Source organism: Chelmon rostratus, chromosome 3 (genome assembly GCF_017976325.1).
Source record: "Chelmon rostratus isolate fCheRos1 chromosome 3, fCheRos1.pri, whole genome shotgun sequence".
In the NCBI taxonomy this organism is placed as follows: domain Eukaryota; kingdom Metazoa; phylum Chordata; class Actinopteri; order Chaetodontiformes; family Chaetodontidae; genus Chelmon; species Chelmon rostratus.
The window spans coordinates 7,546,472-7,569,652 of record NC_055660.1 but is presented as its reverse complement, the minus strand read 5'-3'; the positions used below and the strand labels follow the sequence as shown (position 1 = coordinate 7,569,652).

Sequence of the window (23,181 nt, the reverse complement as noted above, 5' to 3'; positions counted from 1 at the left end):
TTATCTGTTAAATATTTGGTCATAAACCAAAGTAATGGTCAAACTGAAACATCAGGGGATCACCAAAGGTATTAGGAGCCATCCGCTGGGAAACATGCATTTTTCTGCCCAATGTCACGGCAGCCCATCCAGTGGTTGTTGAGACATTTCAGCTTGGATGGAAGTTTGATGGACTGCAGACTGGCCTGAGACACCTTTGCTTAAGTGCTTAAAATAAAAAAAGGAAGTTGTGTGCACATGTGAAAGGAAGTGAGGACAGTACAGAAGAATAAACAAAGACGGTGCAACACCTTCATCATTCTGGGACATGTGTGTATGTGTCTTCGGCTCCGGCTCCGCTCACCACTTTCTCAACCGCTGCCCTTCTTCCCACAAACTCAGCGCTGCATTTCTAGCCGTTCGTAACGGTAATTATTTTCTTTGAAATGTGTGTAATTTTCTTCAGTCTGGAGGCGTGACCACTGGCAGTAAAACGGTATCAAACTACACCTTTGATGTGTTTTGTGTGTGACATTGAGGTGCATCAATATCATAGTGTCAAGGTAAGTTTCAGTCCAGCCTTCAAGTATTCATGATTGTATCAGTAAAAGCATCTCTGACAACCTTGTGGCTTTGAAAAGCTTGCGATGAGAGGAAAAATATCCCCTCATGTGAATGCTTCACAGCAGTTAATATGACATAACTGTCAGAGTCAATGGCTAAGTGGATTTCTTGTACTGAAGAAAGAACCACCTTCCCACTTACACCTGGTATGAAAATGAGATGCATATCCAGGGAAGTTATCCGGATAAGGAAAAACGCATGTAAATGCAAAGTGTAAATGTGATGTGATCAGAGCTGTCTGACCACATCTGGAGGTAGTCTGGCTCACACTGCGTTTGGATCTTGGGCGTTAACGCAATCCAACGTGCTGTCGTATGTACACGACATAACACTGATTCACATATTTGTTTTTAGCTCACATTAAATGTAGATTGTGGCTGAAAGAGGAATGAGTCTAATAAGTAATTATATGTCTGTTCCGTGCCGTGAAAGCATCAAAAGATGTCCTATTAAACAGAACTGCGTGAAAAATGAAAGCAATAGGGGTGAGAAATGAAAGATATACCATGAGAAATAACTGTGCGCGACACTCATCGGATCATCTGTTAACAAGGCATGTAATTTATCTAGTCACAGAGGAGGCTACATGCTGCTGCAGCAACACACCAGGAATAAACCACAATATGTTTTTTACAAATAGAGGGATAATAATGCATTTCACAAAGTTTCTAAAGTTTCCCAAAACTCATCAACTCACAAACTCATGACCTTTTTAAGAGTCTGGGGCTGATTTGCCTCCAACTCAAATTGCTCACATACAGGTTTTGTTCTGGAGGACAGAGATCCAATCTCAATGACGATAACAAAAACAAATTAAAACTACCAGGCAAGATCAGATCCTTTATTCTCCGGAAAACGTACAGATCCCATTTTAACTGGGGTGTCTGATACACAGTATGCTAACTATCTGACTTTGAAAGCATTCCAGGAGTTACTTTGGGAAGATGTGTGCTTCCCTCTCAGCCTGCTGCATCCAGAAAGTTCTACATAGCAGGGTAAAAGTCTACAACAACAGTGATTGTCATGCCAAAGACGTTTGAGGAAAGAATGCCTCTCCTTCATAGCCAGGGAAGAAAAAGCACCGGCGAACAACAACAAGTTGAACCGAGAAATGAAAATTCATCAACGGCTTTTTTAAAATCAGTATATCACAGTGCTGTTGCGTCTGACCAACATAATAAAAAACAAGCAAGTGCTTTTCTAATGTTCTCATCTGTTTCTGGGTCATCTTTTTCAAATCAAAGTTAATTGTGCTATCATACAACCTGCTCTTGTGGGGAAGAAAAGTTTAAGCGTTCTTGAATTGATTGACAGCTACTACACAAGTATCAGTGCATAATTGGTTAACGAATGAGTTAATTGAATTAGCATGCTTGTTCTCGTAATGTTTCACAGAGGGCCCCAACCAGGCTGCCTAAATGACATTAAAATTTTGCTGCACTTATATAGGCTAATTTGCCTAATGAACTACTTGGCAGTAACATTATGTGATTCCATTTACGTATGGTAAAACATCTTGCACTAGAGTACAGATGGAGTGGTTGACTCATTTCTGCTTGCTACCACCATCAAGGCCAGACTAACTAACCCATTAAAAATCTTTGATTAAAATGAATCGTCACGCATTATATGAGGGTTCTTGTGTGCAATCGAGAGAAAAAAAACAGCATTCCTGATGGTTGAAAGAGAGGCATGTTGGTATCAAATTTGACCCAGAGGGCCACACATTCTTAAATTTATTCTCACGTTTCTCTTTCCATAAGCAGGGAAAATTTCAAAAGAAGTTCATAAAAGGTCAGGGAGGTTTTTTTTAAATCAGCTTTATTCAAATACTGACCTTATCAATGCTTATATGCATATTCACACTTCCGCAAAACGTGTTTTAAACAATATCTGACCTTTATGAAGACAACAAGGTTCTGTTTATATTTGAAAACAACTGGATTTCTCTCATTCAGCAGAGGGAGCAAGATGCAGGAAAAAAACAGTGTGAGGTTCAGGTATATATCAGCACCACAGATTCCTCCTACAGGGTGAGATCAACCTCATCCAACAGAAAAACAGGCAGCGATGGAAGAAAACTTCTATTTGCTTCTCCAATATCAGCTGTAAGAATCTAACAATCTGAGACAAAGTTGCACTCAGAACCTAAGAAGGACACACCTCAACAATGGAGAGCAGCAGTGCTATCCCATTCATCCCCTCCTTTCATTTGTCTATCCAATTAAAGGAAATCAATACTTCCTGGCTTGAGATGCAGGGCGGGGCTTTATACTGACCTCATCCAACCAAGGAGCTGCATGCTGCTTGAATGACAATCATGCTCCTCTCAGGAAGCAGACAGGGTCAGAGTAGATGTGAACACCCACGCCCTGAGACAGTCAGAAACACATGAAACCAATGACTGAGCCCTCTGTTCTACTGCCAATGCAAAGATAAGAGGCAGCCCTCCTTGTGGTTATTTTCCTGACCTTGAAATAAGCTTTGCCTCTATACTTCATACTTTATTATTTGTTCTAAATTTACTTAATTTCGCATAATCTTCAAAAGGTTCAAGTAGGGCTACAACCAGCGGATATTTTCATCATATTATCAATGAATCTGGAAAAAATAGAGAAAAATGGCCATCACAGTTTCCTTATACTGTAGCTCACATCTTCTGATGTCTTGTTTTGTCCAACTCTGGGACTTTTTGCTTGAAAGGAAACTGAAATGATCGCTTGATTATCAGCATATTTGCAGAATTTTTTTGTTTTTAATCAACTAATCGATTAACTGACTTATCCTTTCAGGATAAACTTGTACAATTCAAGAATATGTTTAGTGACGTTCTACAGTTTTCTAACTGTCGACAAACCAAAAACCAAAACCAATAATGAACTGAATGAGTGAATCTTCTCTCACCCAATCTGCTGCCCTCTGCTCATCCAAAATCACTGGGTTACAGCCATGTGTGTCATTGGCCTCGTTCTAATTTGTCTTGCTAAAGTGCTGTTTCATTTCCAATTCTTAAAATACATTTTAATTATGATATGATGTGATATGGCTGAACTGGCTTAATTCAATTGCAGTGAGTCAACAAATAAGTTATCTTTTGTTTTTTTAATCACAACTCAAGTCTGAAATGAAATGCTGTCAACTGATTTTACGTTTATATGCAACCTATTATTGCATATTAATGCAACCAATTATGACTGAATGCAACCTCATTAATCAGTATAATAAAGTAGTGAAGTTCAATGAGTCCCACACACAACAAATACTTTTTATCTCAGCCAGGTGTAACCCTTGACGGGATTATGTGTTTGTGTGTGTGTGTGTGGAAATATTGGCGTTGGACAGAGTGAGTATGGCACTGGTTTAGAAATGCAGGAAACACGCACGTCACGTGATATTACTCAGCCAACCAAATCTGTGCGCGCACACACACACACACACACACACACACACACACACACACACACACACACACACACGCACACGCACACGCACACGCACACGGACACACGCACACGGACACACGTTTCAATCATTTTTGAAGACAATACATAGATGAACCATAACTATAACCACAACGTATCTAACCCTAACCTTTACTCTAACCTTAACCCAAGTCTTCACCCTAAAATGAAATGATTTACATAACAGGGTTTTGCATGCAGCCACGCACACGCACAGGAGAGGTCTCTAATTGGACCTCTTTGAATATTAAATGAATACCCCTGCACTAGGGATAATGCTCACACCTGGTGGTTATCTACACTGAGTACACTGAGTGCACTCTTCTGTCTTTATTTGTACGTTGAAAAGCTCTCTGCATTCTCACTTCCATTTGATGAGGGGTTTCCATTATGTGTAACTGTGACTGGCAAGATAAGTAATGTGACTGAAAAGATAATGATCAATCACCACTCCCTTACAGTTTATATTACAATACACTGAACAATTTACGCCTTTATGAAATGCTTAAAAGACAGCTGCAGTGTCCTTACAGATATGACATACTGTACTGCTTTGCGCTGGTCTTTGCAACTGTACTGTTAAAATAGAGTCCTCAGCCTGTGTGCATGCATGGATGTGACAGATGGCTCTATAGTGAGGTGATGACATGCAGTTCACAGATCAGCTGACCTCTGTCTCCACTTTCCACCGCTAATGAGAGGGCTTTCCTTCTCTGTCTTACCCTCTCCATCTTCTCTCCTGCCTCTGCTGCACAAATCTCTCTCAGTTTTATTCATTTCTCATTTGCACCTTTGCCTCTTTTCAGATTCCACATTCACCCACCTATACTCCACACACACACACACACACACACACACACCTCTAACAGCAGCGTCATCATCAACAATAAACAATTCCACTGCATGGCATAGCTGCTGATTGGTGGGGGTGAAAAAAACAGAGCGAAAATTAATTGAATAATCAAAAATATGCAGATGAATAGCTTTCAATTTAAATGCAGATTTTGGCATTTTTCTGCAGTCGGGAGGAGGATGTCAGAGAGAGGAGGAGAGAGAGATGGAGTAAAGCTCCCACCAAAAATAATTAAATCCGCAGCAATTCTATTCATATTTATATTCTAATCAGCTTTTTGTTTACTGCTTTTAAAGAGCTGTTTGTGTAGCTAATGACTACATACATCTAACAGAAAACTATTTTGTGAGCAGTGTGATAAACACCATTAACAGAATCACTGATCAACCAGAAGCTCGCTAGCATAAATACATAAAACATGGAATTAGTTACAGTTGTCAATACAAGACACCTTAAAACTTAGCATGCGCCTCGACGTTCAAAGAGCTCAGAAGTCTTTGTTGTTTTGTTTTGGATTTCTCCTCTCTTTGCTTTAACTTCATTTTCTGAGAATTTCAAAGCTAGAGGAAACTCAAAATTCCTGCATTTATAACTCAATGTGCCACCAATAGCAGCTTCCCTCTTGGTTCATATTTCTGTCCTGGTTCAAATGTTCGGTTTTGAACAGTTGTGAATCATTTTGTCACAGAGAGGAAAAAGTCCAAATATGCAACACTGCTCTGCCCTGGGCGTCACCTTTGATGTGTGATTGACAGGTCATTAGTCAGCTAGTTAGAGTTGAGAAAATGACAGTGTGCTGACCTCTGTGTAGTATTTAACAAAGCAGGGACTATTATAGAAGAAACTCGTCAGTTGGCCTGGATTCTTCACCATTAAAATTCTAAGCCATGTATTACAAATGAGGTACAAAAAGGGGTTTTCATATGCAGGGTGAATTTCAGCCAGAACTCAATACAAAACATTGTATTCCATATGCATTTCAGATAGGACCCAAAACAAAACAAACTGGGCTGGTAAACAAGACTTAGCTGTTGGAAGCGGAGCAACAGGCCAGTTTTTCCAAATTAACTGTGAATTTGATACTGTTTGTTATCTGGACATATTTACTGAACAGATGCAGTTTTGGGCAGAAGTGTAATGCAGCTTGTTGTAATCACAAAGCTCATGTATCCCTCTCTTTGCCTCACATATGCACACAGTGAAGCACTGTGCAGGATATCTATTCATTGATTTGGTATATGTGACACATAAACTTCTCTTATATCTCAGGTGTACTCGGACTTTATCAACATTTAGATCAAGAGAATTTTCCATTTGGTTACATGCTGGGTTGAACGTGGTGAGTCTATTTTAGTATTTTTGGTCCAGGTTAAAAGCTCCTCTGGCTCATTCATACAGTTTATGGCTGTGAGAATTCATTGTTGGCTCCACTGTGTGAACCATGATGCAGGTTAGGTTAGGTTAGTTATTCACCATGTTTACACTGACAGCACAATTTAAAAGAGCGTTTATAAATCACAAGAACCACAATTACCTTATCATAACTTGGATTATTATTATTATTAACAATGTCTTAATAAGATTACAAGAGTATGATTTCATAGAATGGCCAAGCCACAGATTTAATCCTACAGCTATAGGTGTTATGGGGACAGTTTTCATTAAAGCCAGATCACAAATTAAACATTGTTTACAGCTTGTTAAATGTGAGATAAACTGGGCTTTTTTCCTATAGATAATTAGCCAAGTTTATGTAATTTAACATTTCTCCAACTGGCTGGCTTCTACACAAAAAACAAGTTACATAGCACCAAGAAGCAGCGGCATTACTTTATCTGATTATATCCAATAGAAATAATTGTTGCTACATTAAGATTTAAATGATAACGGTAATACTTGTCAGAAAAACTGGAATTGGAAATTTTCCACAAATCAGATGAAGTGTCAAATGAACTTTAAATAGGCCTCTATAAACCCCGTCTTCCTATCAAAGCTTTTGGGTGATGAGATTAGGTGGCTAATTACAAGTCTTGGTAGCAAACATGAATACTCAGAGGAAGCTCTTAAGATAGGTGACCTTTTACTGTAGAACAGCAGCTCAGAGGATGTTTGCAACATGAAACACTGGTGCTAATGTGATGCTGAAGTGCACCAACAGCAGCTTACTTCATCGGGTAAACTTAAGCAAACCTTCTTTACTTAATGAGTAAAAAGTGAAGAGAAACTTTAAAGAGCACTCCGGTCATTTAGCATCACACTCCTATACCTGGCACCAACATTACCCATAAGGCAACTTGGCTGCCAACACATGGGTCAGAGATTCGGGTATGTTATGCTAGCAGTGGCTAATCCACCCTCCTGCTGCTAGCCTCAAGCAGAGATGAGGAGCAGGCTATAGAAGCAGTAAACTCGCTTAATTTGTAACCACACCACCTGATTTTTTACCTTTTCCAAACATGTGCATGCTAATTCAGGCACCTCCGCAAGGTTTTAGGCAACTTTTCACATACGCAGAAGCAAACGTTCCAACAGCCAAATATATTTTGATGGAAACTGCAAATACTCTTAAACACATGTACAGTATTTGTGGATTCGTATTGCATTGATTTAAACGAGGAAATAGTCGTGTGTGCATCAGCAATGACTTGTGAGCCTTCTTTTTTATGTGGATTTTTTCTGTTTATCTCGCTGGGGGTATGCCTGGAGGAGATCATGTGTTTGCTCATGCGTGTGTGTGTGTACCTGTCCTCAGCTAATCTTGCATAGTACTGAGCCCACCAGCCTACTATTTTTTGTGCACATTAATGGCTGTATGCTCCAGCATTTTCCGTGGTTAAGGTGATTCACACCCTATTTTATTAGCTGTTGTCTTTTATACCACTATTACAGCATAGGGGTGGGCGATGCGCTCCTTGAACAAGAGCACATGTAGATTAATTCCATGCCCGATATGCTGTGATCCACTAAAGATAGGTACGATACGCGATGAAGAAATCCCTGTTTTTGTTATCTTTGCCGCCATCTTGACTGTAAAGGGAAATTGAATGGGATTCAACTTTTCTTTGTTTGTGAGGGGAGAGGCCTGTTGATCTGCGCTCTACTGAGTACTTTATAAATCAATCATTAAACAGTTTGTGAATCCTTTTGGGTACTTTCGTTGATATATGGATACAGAACGGTCAAACGGACCAACATTTGATCTTTTGTGGGATAAAATCATGCGACTGTGAAGTAATAAGCGCAGAGTTATGAAGGCAACAGCTCAGAGTCTGCACAGAGCTGGAGAGACCATCTCACGCTCAGGAATATTCATGACCTCAGGTGGACTTACGTGTGGTTGCGATGTATCACGTTACCATGGAGACAGCAGACATATGTTCCGAACATCGACCAGAGGAGCTAGTGACGCCAACGAGCGCGGGCACGCAAACGTGCACGCACAGACACACGCGTATACACATACACACCCCGAGGGCAAGCAGGACAGGAAACTGTCAGGAGAAATCAGAGTCAACATTCTCTTCTTTCTCTGGGATTTCAACTCCAAGATTTCTCTCTGAAGGTTTAAGTACATAAAGCCATATCCACTGAAAATGCAGCTAATTTATGCACTCTTGTATTCCCATCAGCCTTTGTGTTTACTGTTTATTAGTGCTTTGCTCATGTTTATCTTCATAGCTATCAGCGATACATCAGTGAGTGTTTTGTTTCAGTCAGCGAGCAAAGTGAAATTCAGTCCCAGCAAGCCTTCTTTTCCCAAACACCCACTCACCTATCCTTTTTAGTTTCATATTCATTTTATTGCTCCCTGTCTTATAACCAGAGCTCATGCATGTGCACACACACACACATTTTAGACGACCAGAACCAACATGTGATGGGAATGCAAGATATAATGGATCTTACTGTTCAGTAATAATACAAGACCCATTTTGCACAGGGAAAGATTTAAGATAAACGTACAGTACACGCACACACACGCACACACACACAGACTCAGCAATATCTCCAAACTGCATTGGTCTTTAGTCTGCATCATGACCTTGTTTGATCAGATTCAGCTAAAAATAGTTATAATAGAGTGCCACAGCAAGAGTTGAATTATCTATCCAGAATGTGTACAGCTGCCATAGTATTCATGGATAAAGCCTGATAAAATAATGATTATTAGCTGAATACAGGCCAAGCATCAGACAAGATATCAAAGATTCATTTAAAAGTCATGACTCAATTGGAGTTTTGATTTCTTTTGATGCATTATGCGAATGATAATATGGACAAACTAACTAAACAAACAAAAGGTTACTATCCATGGCTGCAATGTGAAAAAATAGAGTAATGGTATGTGTTAGTTAGTGTTGGATCTGTTGATGTACCTGCTTCTACTGTTTGGAAACAAGCTTGTGAACATGTGAGGGACAGGCAGTGCAGTTGTCAATGAAATATTTTGAGAGTTGCATGAAATTGGCAAAGAAAAATGTTGGCATAACCCTGATTATAAACAGGATCGTTCTCTAACCGTCCTCCTTTTTAAAAATGAGCTGTATTGATATTTTCACACCACTCTGCCTGCTGTCAATAGTGTTGTGGGCAATGAATGTGGCGTAAGTTCCCTTCCCTTTAAAAAGAACCGGCTTATTCCACTTTACTCTCTAATCAATAAAAAAATGGTTAAAGAAAATGCAACACCTTTATCGGCCCTTATCATTTTAAGTGGCTGCCACACTGCCTGCTACAAATAACACTAACACTGTGGTGGCATTAAATCTGATTGGTCAGAAGAAGAGAGGCAAAGATAACAGTCTTATCACCGGGTGAGAAAGAGCGACACCAACATGTTTTTGGACACCTGCCCAGCTGGGTCCCGCTGCACCAGCTCCCGTCCACTCCCATGGTTCCAGTCTTACTGGAGCCAGCAGCTCCCTGACACTCCGGCTACGCTTCAAAGTTATTTCAAAATTAAGCTATAACAGACAAATGACGAAACCATTCAAGCAGTGATGGCTTACAATCTGTCTTACACACATACACACGGGCAAACACACATTTGTGTGGCGTTAATCATTCCCAAGTGGCTGATAAAACAGAGACAGGTCATTAAGACTCGACAGTGTTCATAAACTGTGCTTTATTAACTGTCCTCTTCCTTCTCCCACTCTCACACACAGACACAGATAAAAATGATTTTGCTTTATCAAAAGGCACTGTTTCATTGCTTCGTGAAACCACTGCCATTTTTTAAACTTCCTGCTCTGTCTACGCATCACCTTCCACCATTCCTCCATGTATTCTCTCCTTTCCCTCCATCTCTCTCTGGTGAGAGGGTTGACAGTTAATTGGGAGTATGTTTTAATGAGCTGGCCCTGAGATTCTATCTTCTCCTTTCATTAGGAAGGGAAGACAGGGGGGAGAGAGTGTCAAGGAAGCGAATGAAGAGCAAGAGAGAGCAAGGGAAGTAATGAAAGAAAAAGAGGAAAAAATGGAGAACTCAGGTCGATAGAGAACATCTAGAAGTTTAAAGTCGCTGCTGCGGAGAGCACAGTTCTGTGCGGGTGCGTTTGTTTATTTGTTAATGAGCTAATCAATAGGAGAGGTGTGTAAGCCCAGCAGTGGGTCTGCTTTGGGAGATTACTTACAGAGACGCACAACTTGTAAGACTTGTTTGTCTGCAATAAGCATCACGATTTTTTTTTTTACCCAACTTAACTGTTCTGACTCAACTAAAGTCGCTGAACTTTCTCAGGTACAAATGAGAACAATAGGATCATCATAGGTCAAGGCTTTAACTGACAAATGCACTTCTTTATTTGATGTCCTGAGCCAGCATGATTTCACCATGATTTTTACTGTTTGTCTAATACCTTTGAGGAAATTAAGAGGAAAAAGTGAACTAAACATGTTATTTCTTGGGTTCACAGCAATATAAACACTATGTGTGCATTAAAAAAAAAACAAAAAACTGCCAACTAAATCTCTATGTCACACTGACTTTTTGGACTTGAACCTTTAAACATGGGTAAATTTTAATGTTATAAAATGTAAGCAGTGCCTTCCTCTCCTTGAAACTTCTGGAAGAAAAATTTTCAAGTAACTCACTCGCTCGCACAGCTAAGGTGTTTATCTCGCTGATTAGCAGGGCCTCATAAATACCTAATCACTGATGCTAATCAGCCCTCTCACCTAGGGGTGAGCTAAAAATATAAACTGCACACATGTTCAAGTTAGCTTAATACACAAACATCCTCTGCACACTTTCCCTTTCAAATTAATTCTGGCATCACAGTCATTTTAACTCAACACTGCATTACTCCAATATCAACTGACAAACTGTATTTCCCCACAGAAACTAGCTATGAATAAGTAGCTTTTACACCATACTGGTTCTTTTGCAACACTGTAAAAGAACCACACAATTATAGCTGACTGACACCCACAACTTTTGATCTCCCACCACTCTAATACCAACTGTTTGCAGAAACACACATTCTAACTTCTGACTTTATTCGGTAAGATTGATCAAAAACAACAGCATGAAGGTGCCAATATAATGAGATCCAGTTTGACTTTGAAGTCTATGATAAACGCTGTGGAGGTGTGTATCTCCATTACCCAGAAGACAAGTTAATGCAACGACGAAATCAAGTTCTAAAAGGAACTTTAACAGTATATACTTTATCATAAGAATTATAGTGTTCAAATGCATTTAACATACAAGCATTTATTATGTCAGCGAACCATGTCAGCAACAACTGACGCTAACAGGAATTCAGTCCGTGTTTACAGGTATACTTCAAATTCAAATATCAGTCATGTTTGTTTGTCTTTTACATTCAATCACTTGTGTCTTTGGTGATCTTGTTAATACCGTGCATGTTGTAATGTTCCATCTCACATCTACATGTTTCAATGTTTTACATTAAAAGTGAAAGTCTAGTCCAAGACCATCTATTATCTCTAACCGCTTATCCTTTGTAGGGTCGCAGGGGGCTGGAGCCCAGCTGACACGGGGCGAGAGGTGGGGTACACCATGGAACTGCCCCTAGTTCATCACAGGGCTGACACATAATCATTTATGCTCACATTCACACCTATGGGCAATTTAGAGTTGCCATTTCACCGAACCTGCATGTGATCTGTTTTATTTGTGTTTTACACAGTGCACCAGCCTCTTTGTAATCAGGGTTGTGTGTCTAAAAGAAATCGCGCTACGCACAATAAGCAAAGAATATTTACATTTTTGTGGTTGCAATGATGTTGACAATTAATTTAAATGACATTTACTCTCAAATGACCTGTGCTATGCTACACTAGTTTGTGTTCCAGCAACACAGCAGTTTTTCAGTGAAACACAGAGAGGATGGGCGCAACATCTCGTCTAGCACTTGTACAAGCTAATGCATCCCAGCAGTCCTCCCAAAGTTTATTAAGCATGTGAGAGGTGTTGGTTCAGCTCCGTGGCTGTAGTTTGTGGCACTGCATTATGAGTAATAATGTTGGGTGGGGAGTTAGCATATAGGGCAAGCAAGTAATAAACCCTGAATTTGAGCTGAAATGATTTGTCAATTAATCAATAAGTCAATCAACAGAAAAAAAAATTGGCAACTGTCCTTATCAATCACTCACTCTATGAATTGACAGACTGAAACTTAGATAATTTTTCTCTCAATCTTGAGCGCAAGTTTCCATTAGTTATGATCACTGAAGTATTGTTTCAGTACCGTTTTTCCCAAACACTCAACTAGCATTTGATTGTGCTGACTGGACTTTGAGCTTCTCACAGATTAAATCGTAAATGTAGTTCAAATTACAACATCTGAGCAAAGTTAGTATCAAAGATTGAATGAAGAAAACATCGCTCGCGGTCATAATTACCATTGTCATTGTGTCTCTCTAGCATCCCTGTTGAGATTCACACAGGACTGAATGAGTCAGAAAAGCGTCTCATTTGACAATTTAACTTGAAACGTTTAATTTACCAAATTACAGCAATGTTAAACGGCTGAAAAGTAAACACGAATAAAGGGTGAATAAATCATTTGAATTTGAGTGAGACATAATGAATGCGAGAGAGAGAGAGAGAGAGTGGGGGAACATGACAGTTGCAGGTTAAACAGCTTACACCATGGGGGGGGGGGATTTGGGTGCGTCTGCTAGAGGGGGATATTAGCAGGATTATCTGGCAACCCTGTTGCTGAGGTGAATAACATTAGAATCCTATTTGTAAAGACTTCTGAGCTTCCTGTCCAAAATCCCCGTTTTCTCTGCACTTGCTCCTGCCTCATCCTACAATTAGTCCACTTAATATTCCTATAACCCAGATTATAGTCACACTCACACACACTCACATAAAAGAACAAATTATGCATGTTATGTATATTGTATTCATGTGTATTTGCGAGTGTGTTCCTTTAAGTGCGGGTGTTCCTTATATGTGTGTGCACGCGGTGTGAATGTCGTATTTCATTAGTAGTACAGGCCTCTCTGCTCCCATAGGCCACCAGGCGTGTGTCATACACACTCAAACAGTGGAGAACACCCGGAATACTAACACAGGAGGTGTTAGCATCTGTTTTGTGTGTGTATGTGTGTGTTTGTCTCTGTACATCTGTATGCATGTGCAGCCAACAGGGGGAGGGGGGGGGGCAGCTGTGTGGTGAAGTGTGGTGTGACGGAGAGTGTTGAGATTGGAGTGAGTATGTGTGCATTTGAGTGTGACAGTGCGCACTATGAGGGCATTACGACTGTGTGTGTGTGTGTGTGTGTGTGTGTGTGTGTGTGTGTGTGTGTGTGTGCGTGCGTGCGTTCTATGGACGCAGTCTGAGGTTAATAAATATTGACAGTGAATTATCTCTTCTGGCAGGGTCGCAGGTGGGTTCGATGGAGCAGATTTGACACACCAGCAAGAAAAAAAAAAAAGTGCACGTACACGCACGCACACGTTTGAATCCCCCCCCAATTTCTCTTATTCTTATGTTATTCTCCACTCCACCAGCATTTGAGTGAGACCTTGAGCAAGGCAGTAATGCCCAGGCACAGTCGTCTTGCATTTGACCACAATAATTACCCTGCCAGGATAATAAAGCTGCCTTCTACATTGCCAGTATGGATTCTCCACGGTTTCTGTTCTAGCTAGAGGCCTCCCTATCATAACACAACACAGCAACAACACGGCGATTAGCTACTGCTACACACTCAGATCAGAGGGTAACAGAGAGAGGGTGAGAGATAAACAACAAGGGAGAGATAAAGAGAGAAAAAGTGTAGCAGGGCAGGATGGAGAGAGGAGCGAGAGGGAAGGAAGGAGACAAAGAGGTAAGTGCGAAGGGAGCATAACAGGATGTTTTCACTGTAAAGCTACTTAGGAAAAAGGATTTGCTCAACAGCTAAGGGACAGACACACAGTTTTTATTTAGCACGCTCAATGAGTGGATGGGGAGTGGTGATCGATTAATGCAGCCCAGCCCCGTGACATTGCCCAGTCATCACTCTCTCCCCCCACACACACAAACACACACACTATCATTCCTCTACTCATGAGATACACACACATTCAATACACAGAGCAGAGGAGAGTCCCGGTCGGCGTAGCTTTCCTCTGCCTGCACAGCCGAGTCGGGTACAAACCTATAACGTGGTGTAATGGTGCATAAATGTGCGTATGGAGGATATGGGGGGGTGCAAGGTCAAATTTGCACTTCCTAAAGCATTGGTGAAAGATCTCACTAAGACAGATATCAGCACGCACACAGATGTTACAGCCTGTAGGAATTTTGATGTTGACAGTGTTTCCCTTTTAACTTCACACTTCAATGTTAATGATCTCGGTGCATATTGCAGAAACACACACTGCCACTGTCTCACAGCTACCTGCAACCATATCTGATCTCAGAAAGTGTGAGCTAGGTATATATGAATGCAAAATTAAATGTACAGTTTATTGATAATATTGATGTCAGTGTATGAGCGTGGATCTGGGATTTTGACTATGCTGATATTGTGATTCAATGCATTTTTCTGGTCTCAAAGGCTGCATAACAGTTTAACATTCCTGAGCTCATGAACAACTTTCATTTTTTCTCTTGTGTAAATATTGTGTCTTTGAAAGCACCACACATTGTATCAACATTTAAGTATTCTGTTTGATTGTGTTCACAATGCCCAGCCGTAAAGGTGAAGTATGTGTACCTTTTTGAAGAGCAAGGAGTCGTCCATGTGCTCTGCATAGACCGAGGTGAGCCTGTATTGGTTCTCGGTGGTGATGTCTATTTGATAGCCAGTCAGGACATAGCAGACTGTGCGGAACTCCTGAATTTTCCTCTGAAACACCTCCTTCAGTCTCTTGTTCCTGAGCTCTGAGCTCTCCATCTGCTTACGCAAATCTGCAACACACACAAAAGTTGGGAGAATACATCAGTCAAACGTTCTGATACTTGTCTGGAATGCTAAACGAGAAGGCCGTCTTCTCCATGAGGCTCCACAAGTACATGCTCAACTCATTTACCGAAAGCAGCAGAGATGGACAACTTCATACGACATAAGCTACATTTCCACACCAAATACTTTTGGTGTAGCACCAGAGTTTTGGGTTTCCACCACAGACAGTAGAGTGAGGCAGGATATTTCACATCGAAACACTGAAAATGACATCATTGCACTGAAAGGGTAAACTTCAATAATTTCATAACTATAAATTACTCCAGTATTTTGCATTATGTACTCTGAAAAAAAGTTTTCATATTGGTGCATATGGGACAACATATATGCTGTTTCAACTATATCTGTGACAGGCCAATAACGGTTGATAAAATTGGCTGGCCAATATATCGTCGTGCTCATGCACGCTGTACTTTTATTGTAGATGTGGATGTTCCTGGGGCCACAGGGTAACCCCCTCCACTTTTCCAGCAGTTGGGAAACAACAAACAAGACTTTTCGTGGTCTGACACACTGTAATCTATACTCTACATTTACCACCAGACTGACAACTTACTGCTAACCGTTCCCGATGCTCTGCTCACATTGACCGTCACTTTTCTGCTGTTCACCCTCTCTCTGTCGCTCAACCACGCACTCGCTATGCGCAAACAATGGGAGGACACTGAATGTTTCATGTCTTTTCTTCTTAGTATGTGGTTGTTTATTACATCAAGGAGACACGTTTTGTTTGAGAAAAGGCTGCAAGCAGCAAGACAATAGACTGCTGAAAAAAAAAAAACAGGACAGTGTGGGAAATCAGACGACGAGATGACACTGGTTGCTCTGATTCCCTCTGACCTATCATTGGTCTGCAGTGTTTTAGCTCTGCCTTTTAATATCGGCTGCAACTTGCTTGGAACCTCAACAGAAGGTAACTCAAAAAGGGGATAGAATGGAGTGGTTCTAATGGTACCATCCACAACTTTTGCCAATGAAAGCGCGAAAATAACCGTTCTAATGTGTAACGAACTGCACTGAACTGGACTGCTTGGTGGAAGCATGGCTATATACACTCCCCGAGGCAGTCCATCTGCTCACTTAGGGTCTACAAAACACTATGATGCAGAGTGTAGTGGTGACTAAAGCAGTCAGCTGCGTCTCCTCGCTGGGAGCAGAGAGACTCATGAGGAGGAGATGCGGGATGGGGCTTGACTTTAATTTGTTGAAAATCAATTTGCGATAATTACTTTAATTTGAAGACTTGATTTGAGAAGGCAGAGAAATGAGTTTGTCTAAATGAAAATGGGTCGTTGTGGAGGGAATTTACAACGTTATCACTGCGGAAAAAGTTAAACGTGATACACGTGCATGTGAGTGTCATTGTGCATGAATACAATGAATGTAATGTGACATTAGAAATGATGAAAGGAGTGAGAAGAACAAAACAACCGCAAAGAGGCGAATGTTTCCAAGATGTTAATGTTCACACTTATTGAAAACATTCTCCATGTGTTTGAGTATGTTCTATTGAAACATTTGACCACAGGCAGCTGGGGGCTAATGCTTATCCACACAGTGCAGTCTCCATTCATACTGGCAGAGCCATCAACCGTCAGTGTCATTTGATTGCTATTTCTATGATTTCAGCCTAAAAATGGAGCTTAGTTTGGAAGCTTTTATCTGGACCCAGACATCTTTAGTGGGAGTGCATGATCCAGCCTTTTCAGAAGGTCCAAGCAGGATGAACAGTGGACAGATTGCTCTATTTAAATAGCAGTGAGTACCATGGTGTAATTTTGGACTTCACAAGATAGACAATTTTGTTCCTGCTATTTACACCACATAAAATGCCCATCTTGTCTGCTTTATTTCTGTCAAAGTTAAAGAAAAAGTAAGTATTAAAAACATGGGTAATAAAAACAGTCAAGGGCACCAGAATGAGAATTCAGAAGGGTGAAAAATGATTTGATCAAGGCAGTTAAAGTGCTTATTTTACACCCCTGAAAAGCTCAGCTTGCGTTGATAATTTCTTCAAGGTCAAAAGCATTTCAGTTGCCCAAATGTGCATCTACTTAGATAAGAATTCTACTTAACTTAACCAGTGCTGTTCACCTTCTTACAGCCAACACAACCAGTGACAAATTCTCAATTCTCCTGTGCTGTCACACACAGTTTATCAAGTATTCCTGCAAGAGCAGTAATAGTTACAGTGGTGCATGCATAAGCCAGGCTTCCAATCCTGCTATGATTGATCATTTTTACAACCCAACATTCTTCTCTTCATACATCTCAGCCTATTACATTCTTATCCGTCATTATTACACAACTAAATGGCTAAAAAGTATGAACTTAAGAGTCTGTGAGTGTGTCTGTGTGCCCGTCTGTCTCCTGGGTGAATGGGCTTCTCTTGAGTGTCAGTCAGTGCTGATAAATACTGTTTCAAGACTTCAGCATTGTGACAAAACTGTCACTATATGACAGCTATCAAACTGCCCTGAAAATGGCTGTTAATTCTCAAGTGACAGCATGAAGTAGACGCTGCTTAAATTTATTGTACCGTGCAGACAAATGGACACGTACTCGGGCACATGGGCATGTTATTGCCAGTGCAATTGCAAAAAACGAATGTGCACAAGTGCATGCGAATTTGCCCATGTGTGTGTTTAGTTGCTAGATCAAAGCATTTGGGGTTAGAAGATTTTTACACCAACTGTCAAGTTTTGAGAAAGTTAGTGACTTCTGACTTTTGCCCTTAATTGGTCTCTACGGGTCTGGGCACGCTGTCTCTTAAAGGCTGTCAAAAAAATTCCACTGCTGAGGAAGCTTCTTATTTATATATTTCTGCCTGCTCATTTTTCAAACTGAGCTACGCCCAAAGTGCACTTGTATCTGTTGAATGTAACATGGAAAAATGATCAAAAATGGGTAATGACACGAGTCATTTGCTGTTTTACCAACAAAGAAGACCACAAGTTTACAAAATGTGAACCCATCTATTAAGGAAACCCAAAACAAGTGTAATATCATCCTGACTTTGCTTGTTGTGACTTCTAAAGACTACTCAAATTAAAAGACAGAAAAATGAGAAAGAACAATTATTCTAAGTTAAAAAGCTACAAAAAAAACCTGTTTAAAAAAAACAAAAAACAAGCATTATTCTTGGCTACATCACAGACCAATGACAAAATCTGTTAATGAAAAAACATCTAGAAGGCCTACAGCAGGAAGAAAGGAAGGAAGGAAGGTCAATTGTGTCTTCAGACTCAATACATTCAATACTATTTTCACTTTCCACTGTAAAGTAACCCTCAGAACGCTTCCAAGAAGAAACAAAAATAATCTTTCATTCACTAAAACACAGTCATCTGTGAGGAATAATACTAAAAGCAATTTGTTAATTCCTTTTTTGAGTGCCTGATGAATATAATAGGTGGGGTTCTAATCTACCTAGGCTTCATTTGAAAAGTGCATTAATTGTGTTTGCACCTGAGAAATTTACAAAAAGCTAAGCGATATATATGTATGTAGAATAGATAAATCTAAAATAGTAAGACGTCAATTGTGATTTTCCATTCGCACAAAATGAACCAGTTGACTAAAATAATGATACCACTGTCAACAAATAATAATAATAATATCAAAGGTTTAAAAACACACACTTAGGGATTCCTGCCATGTCGTTCATCGCCATATTAACCACATCCTTTTGCAAGACCTTTTTTTAAAGGTCTATTTTATGTCTGAAATTTTGTATTTCATGGTGGGGTTCAAGCATTACTCAGTGCCAGTGGGTCTATAACTAATGTTTAGTCATATACCTAGAGTGTATCAATTAATACTTTTTTTTATATAAAACTGTGCCTCAAAGCCATGAAAATTATTCAGTGTACCTACTCCACTACTTTTGCAGACATCCCAATGACCTGGTCTGAAGATAATAACAGATACCACACATTAGGTCTGCATCTGCCGGAGTTTAAATTGAGCACACTGGTGAGAAACTCAATTATCATTGCACATGGGAAAAAAAGAAACGAATAGGAGAAGAATAGGTCAGGAAGAGACAAGCAAAACTAAAGACAGGGGAAAATGACAGAGAAAAGACAAGAGTGAAAGGAGGAGACGAGAGATGAGCTAATGCTGCTGAGCGAGAGACAGAAGAAGAGTGAATGAGAGGGAGACTGAGAGAGAGAGAGCAGTACAGTACCCAGAAGACAAATTAGCCAGCAGACTTCCCGTGCTGAACTGCCCTGAACTCCAATTAAATATTTAACCCTGTCATAACTACACTTCCCCCTCTAACTGTCTGTCATATACTTACACCTAAGAGGACAGATGCCTCGGTGGCCTCAAATATAAATACCAATGAACCAATTTCCTTCTTACTCTGGTTTAGGACAGAGCCAGTAGAGGGTGTAGGTTCCCAGTTTCTCTGATTTCATTTTTTTTAATAGGCTAAAAGGGAACAAGGCCTAAACTTCTGTCAAAAAGGTGTTGGTGGAAAGGCGTAAATCATTAAATTCCAGTTATCTAATGATACACAGCCAGTGGTTTCTATGGTTCATGTAGAACATTTTAAGCATCGCACTATTCAAATGCTAAACTAATTACAGCTGAAGTTGAGCGCTTCATGTGCATGTGCCTAGTTGTCCTAGGTTTGCTCTAAGCTGCAGCACCTAAGTTCAGCTCCATAAAAATTTATGGTAATTGAAATGTGATGGACAATGAAAAAGTCAATGCAACTGCCCAACTCGGGTTCACTGATTACCAGGTTAGTGCAAGCTAATGAGCTAGTTCGGTACAGCTGTATCTGTAAATGTGAGTCTGTGTTCTGGATCTTACCCAGCACCTCCTTTGATGGCGGCAAACTGAGGCCGAGGCTGGGGGTGTTCATACTGGACTCATCTTGTGAATGGACCAGAGCGCCTCCATCCTGCAATGAGCGCACAAGTTCCCTGAGACGCGTCACTTCCTCCCGAAGAGCCTCAACTTCCTGCTGCCGCTGTTGCTTGGCAACAGTGGTAGGGTTCATTTTGAAGTGGAGAACTCGGGTTTTCACTGGATCATAGTCTCCCTGAGACAGAAAGAGGCACAGAGACAAAGATCAGTTAATAGTATTATGACAGTAACAAATGTGCAGAAATTCATACAGCCGGGTCCATAAGTCTGAGTCCAAGACCAGATGTCATCATTGACATTTCTCTGAGGGACAGAATTTTCTAAGCAGACACCAAATGAAACAAATTCATGCAGACTTCTCTCCATTTTTCTCTCAGGTGGCTAAGGCGAATCGTGTTGTTCTCGGTTTTCTACATTCTTCTTCTACTCTGTTTATTATAGCCATGCATGAGGTTGACTATACCGCCGACTTCTGATGAAACTACGTTTTGTGTAGCTTAACTGATTTACTCTAAACCAGTTTATGGAAATGAGAATAATTCAAATTTCCTTTTTGGTTTGCAAAATTTCAAACTTTCACTTATAATTCATTTGACAATAGACGGAAACACGGCTAGTGAGATCCCAGGAAGCAAACAAAAACACCTATCTTGAGACTTACCACAACAATGAGTGTGCTCTTCTTACTTTTAACTATTTTCTTGAGTTGAGTGCCATAATGTCAATGTTTCTTCAAAGGCAAGACCCTGAAGACACTCCAGGAGGTCACTTCACACCTAACCAAGAAATAGTTTTACACTTTCTTATTTGTACGGATTAAACAAATGAAATATAGTGTGTTAATTCCTGAGCTCTCTGGGTGCTGGTAGGTGAGGTTTTTTTTTCCTTTGGACAGAGCCACAGTAGCCATTTCCTCGTTTGCAGTCCTCGTGCTAAGTTAAGCAAACCAACTTCTGGCTCAGGTTCTTATTAAACAGATAGATTCACACCCCTGTCATATCTAACACTTGGCAAGAAAACAAATGAGCACATTTCTCAAAATGTCAGACGCAGCAGATCCATGATGCATGTTTATTGTCAGTGTTGTGATAATAGTATCATTCTAAATTCTCTGGAACCAGACAACCGTTGACATTTTTGCTTGGAAACCTGATTTAAACAATTCTTCAATTATCATACATATTGGGATCCAAGAGAAAGAGTCTGTCTGTGTCCTTGCCCGTGGACTTTTTTCCTGCTATTGATCAAGTAAACAGCATTTCAAGTTCTCACCCATAATACCTCGCAGGCATTTAGAATATGTGTACTGCACAAGACTCCAGCACATGAAACATAGATACTGAAACCGTTCATTGGTCGCACATATTTCTATGAAATGTGTGGCAAAACATGGACAAGGCAGTAAAGCTTGGAGAGACTTTCATAATCAAAAAGCCAGGAAGAGTTTTATGGAAACCATCAGTGAGGGCGTGCTTTCGATGATTCAGAGGAATAAATGAGGAGGAGATGAGAGGTGAAGTGCGTCCATGAAAGCTCTTTCCAAGAACTCAATCCGTGCTTTCAGTCACATAGACTCGAGAAAACTTGTCCATTTTAAATGCTGTATTACACACTTTGCTGCCAGTTATCGTTTAACTGCATTTCTCTTTTCATTTTGTCTGCTCAAGTGCTGCTGAAGAAAGCTATGTCTCCATTCTGTTCTTATTATTATTATGTTCCAACTGAATTATAGTACAACTTCACAGCATTTTGGCAGATTTTTCAGAAACATTACATTTATTTTTTATAAAAAAAAGCCACAATGCATTAAATCATGTAGATTCAAGATAAAAACTGCAAGAATCATGCAAGCGTATCACCTTCATCAAATATGCTGAACTACTTCATGTGCTACATTTAGAAACATGTACACACATAGTGTACGTAAATACAAGCTTGCAAGAAATATCCCATGCATGCAAGAAATAAATGGTAGCTGATGTTCATTTATTCAGGGCAATGCCAACATTGCATGGGGGGGGGCAGGTCTGCTACTAAAAGCTTGTGTAGGAGACGGGGAATTTGGAATTCTAACAAGTAGCTTTATTTCCAACTTTCTGTTTCTAAAGATATGTATTTTGTGTAACCTCTGAATGCTCTGCTTTACCTAGCCTGCCAAAATCTTCTCTACAGAGGCTGCAGGAGCATACAGTGAAGTTATGAGCATCAGACTGCCTACCTGCTTTATTTCCCAGTGTGCTACTCTTTGCCCTCAGCACAGAGCAGCGTGGACCACCTTAGCAGAATACTCTGCACTGATACACTGCATACAGTGAATGAAGTGCAACTGATATGCTTGTGAACAAAGCGTTCTTGGTCTATAATGTGAACAAATCTGTCAGAGCAGGACCAATAACAAGTAAAAACTCATTATTATGCATTTAGGTATTTATTAATGTGCTGTTAGATTCTGCTTTTTCCAACAAATTCTATATATACTGCAACAATAAATATAAGCAGTTTTACTAAACATTTTAAAAACAGCGAGTTACTGAAACTAAAACACTGGCAACAGAGGGGTTAATAAACGTTTCATTACATCTTGATTCATCAATATATACATATATATCTAGCAGACTAAAATAAAATTATGTAACATACAATGACTGGTAAATCTAGATGGATGTTGGCGTCAAGAGAAAAACGCACAGAATAAGAAGCCAACACTAAAGCAGTAATGTCGGTTCCAGAAGACACGATTTCCTTCTTTTCTTACCTTGTTCTCATCTGACTCTATGAGGTCTGGGTAAATAAGGAGAGTCTATCTTAGCTTAATGCCAATATAGCGAGACACACACAAGCAGGAACATACACATACACCAATCTGAGTTCTTGATTACTGGCAAAATTAGATTCCATATGTCCACAGGCGATGGTTGCCAAATAAATTACAGGTGTGGGGGAGAGCAA

At 40.1% G+C, this 23,181-nt stretch overlaps 1 protein-coding gene across 1 annotated transcript in view; it reads right to left on the bottom strand.

The window, feature by feature from the left end:
• mad1l1 (mitotic arrest deficient 1 like 1) overlaps window positions 1–23,181 on the bottom strand; it is a 53,176-nt gene that overhangs the window by 4,419 nt on the left and 25,576 nt on the right. The window contains exons 16-17 of the mRNA XM_041934312.1: window positions 20,176–20,407; window positions 15,103–15,296 (exon numbers count right to left, since the gene is read on the bottom strand). Of these exons, the coding sequence (XP_041790246.1) occupies window positions 15,103–15,296; window positions 20,176–20,407 (426 nt within the window). The remainder of the gene's footprint in view (window positions 1–15,102; window positions 15,297–20,175; window positions 20,408–23,181) is intronic.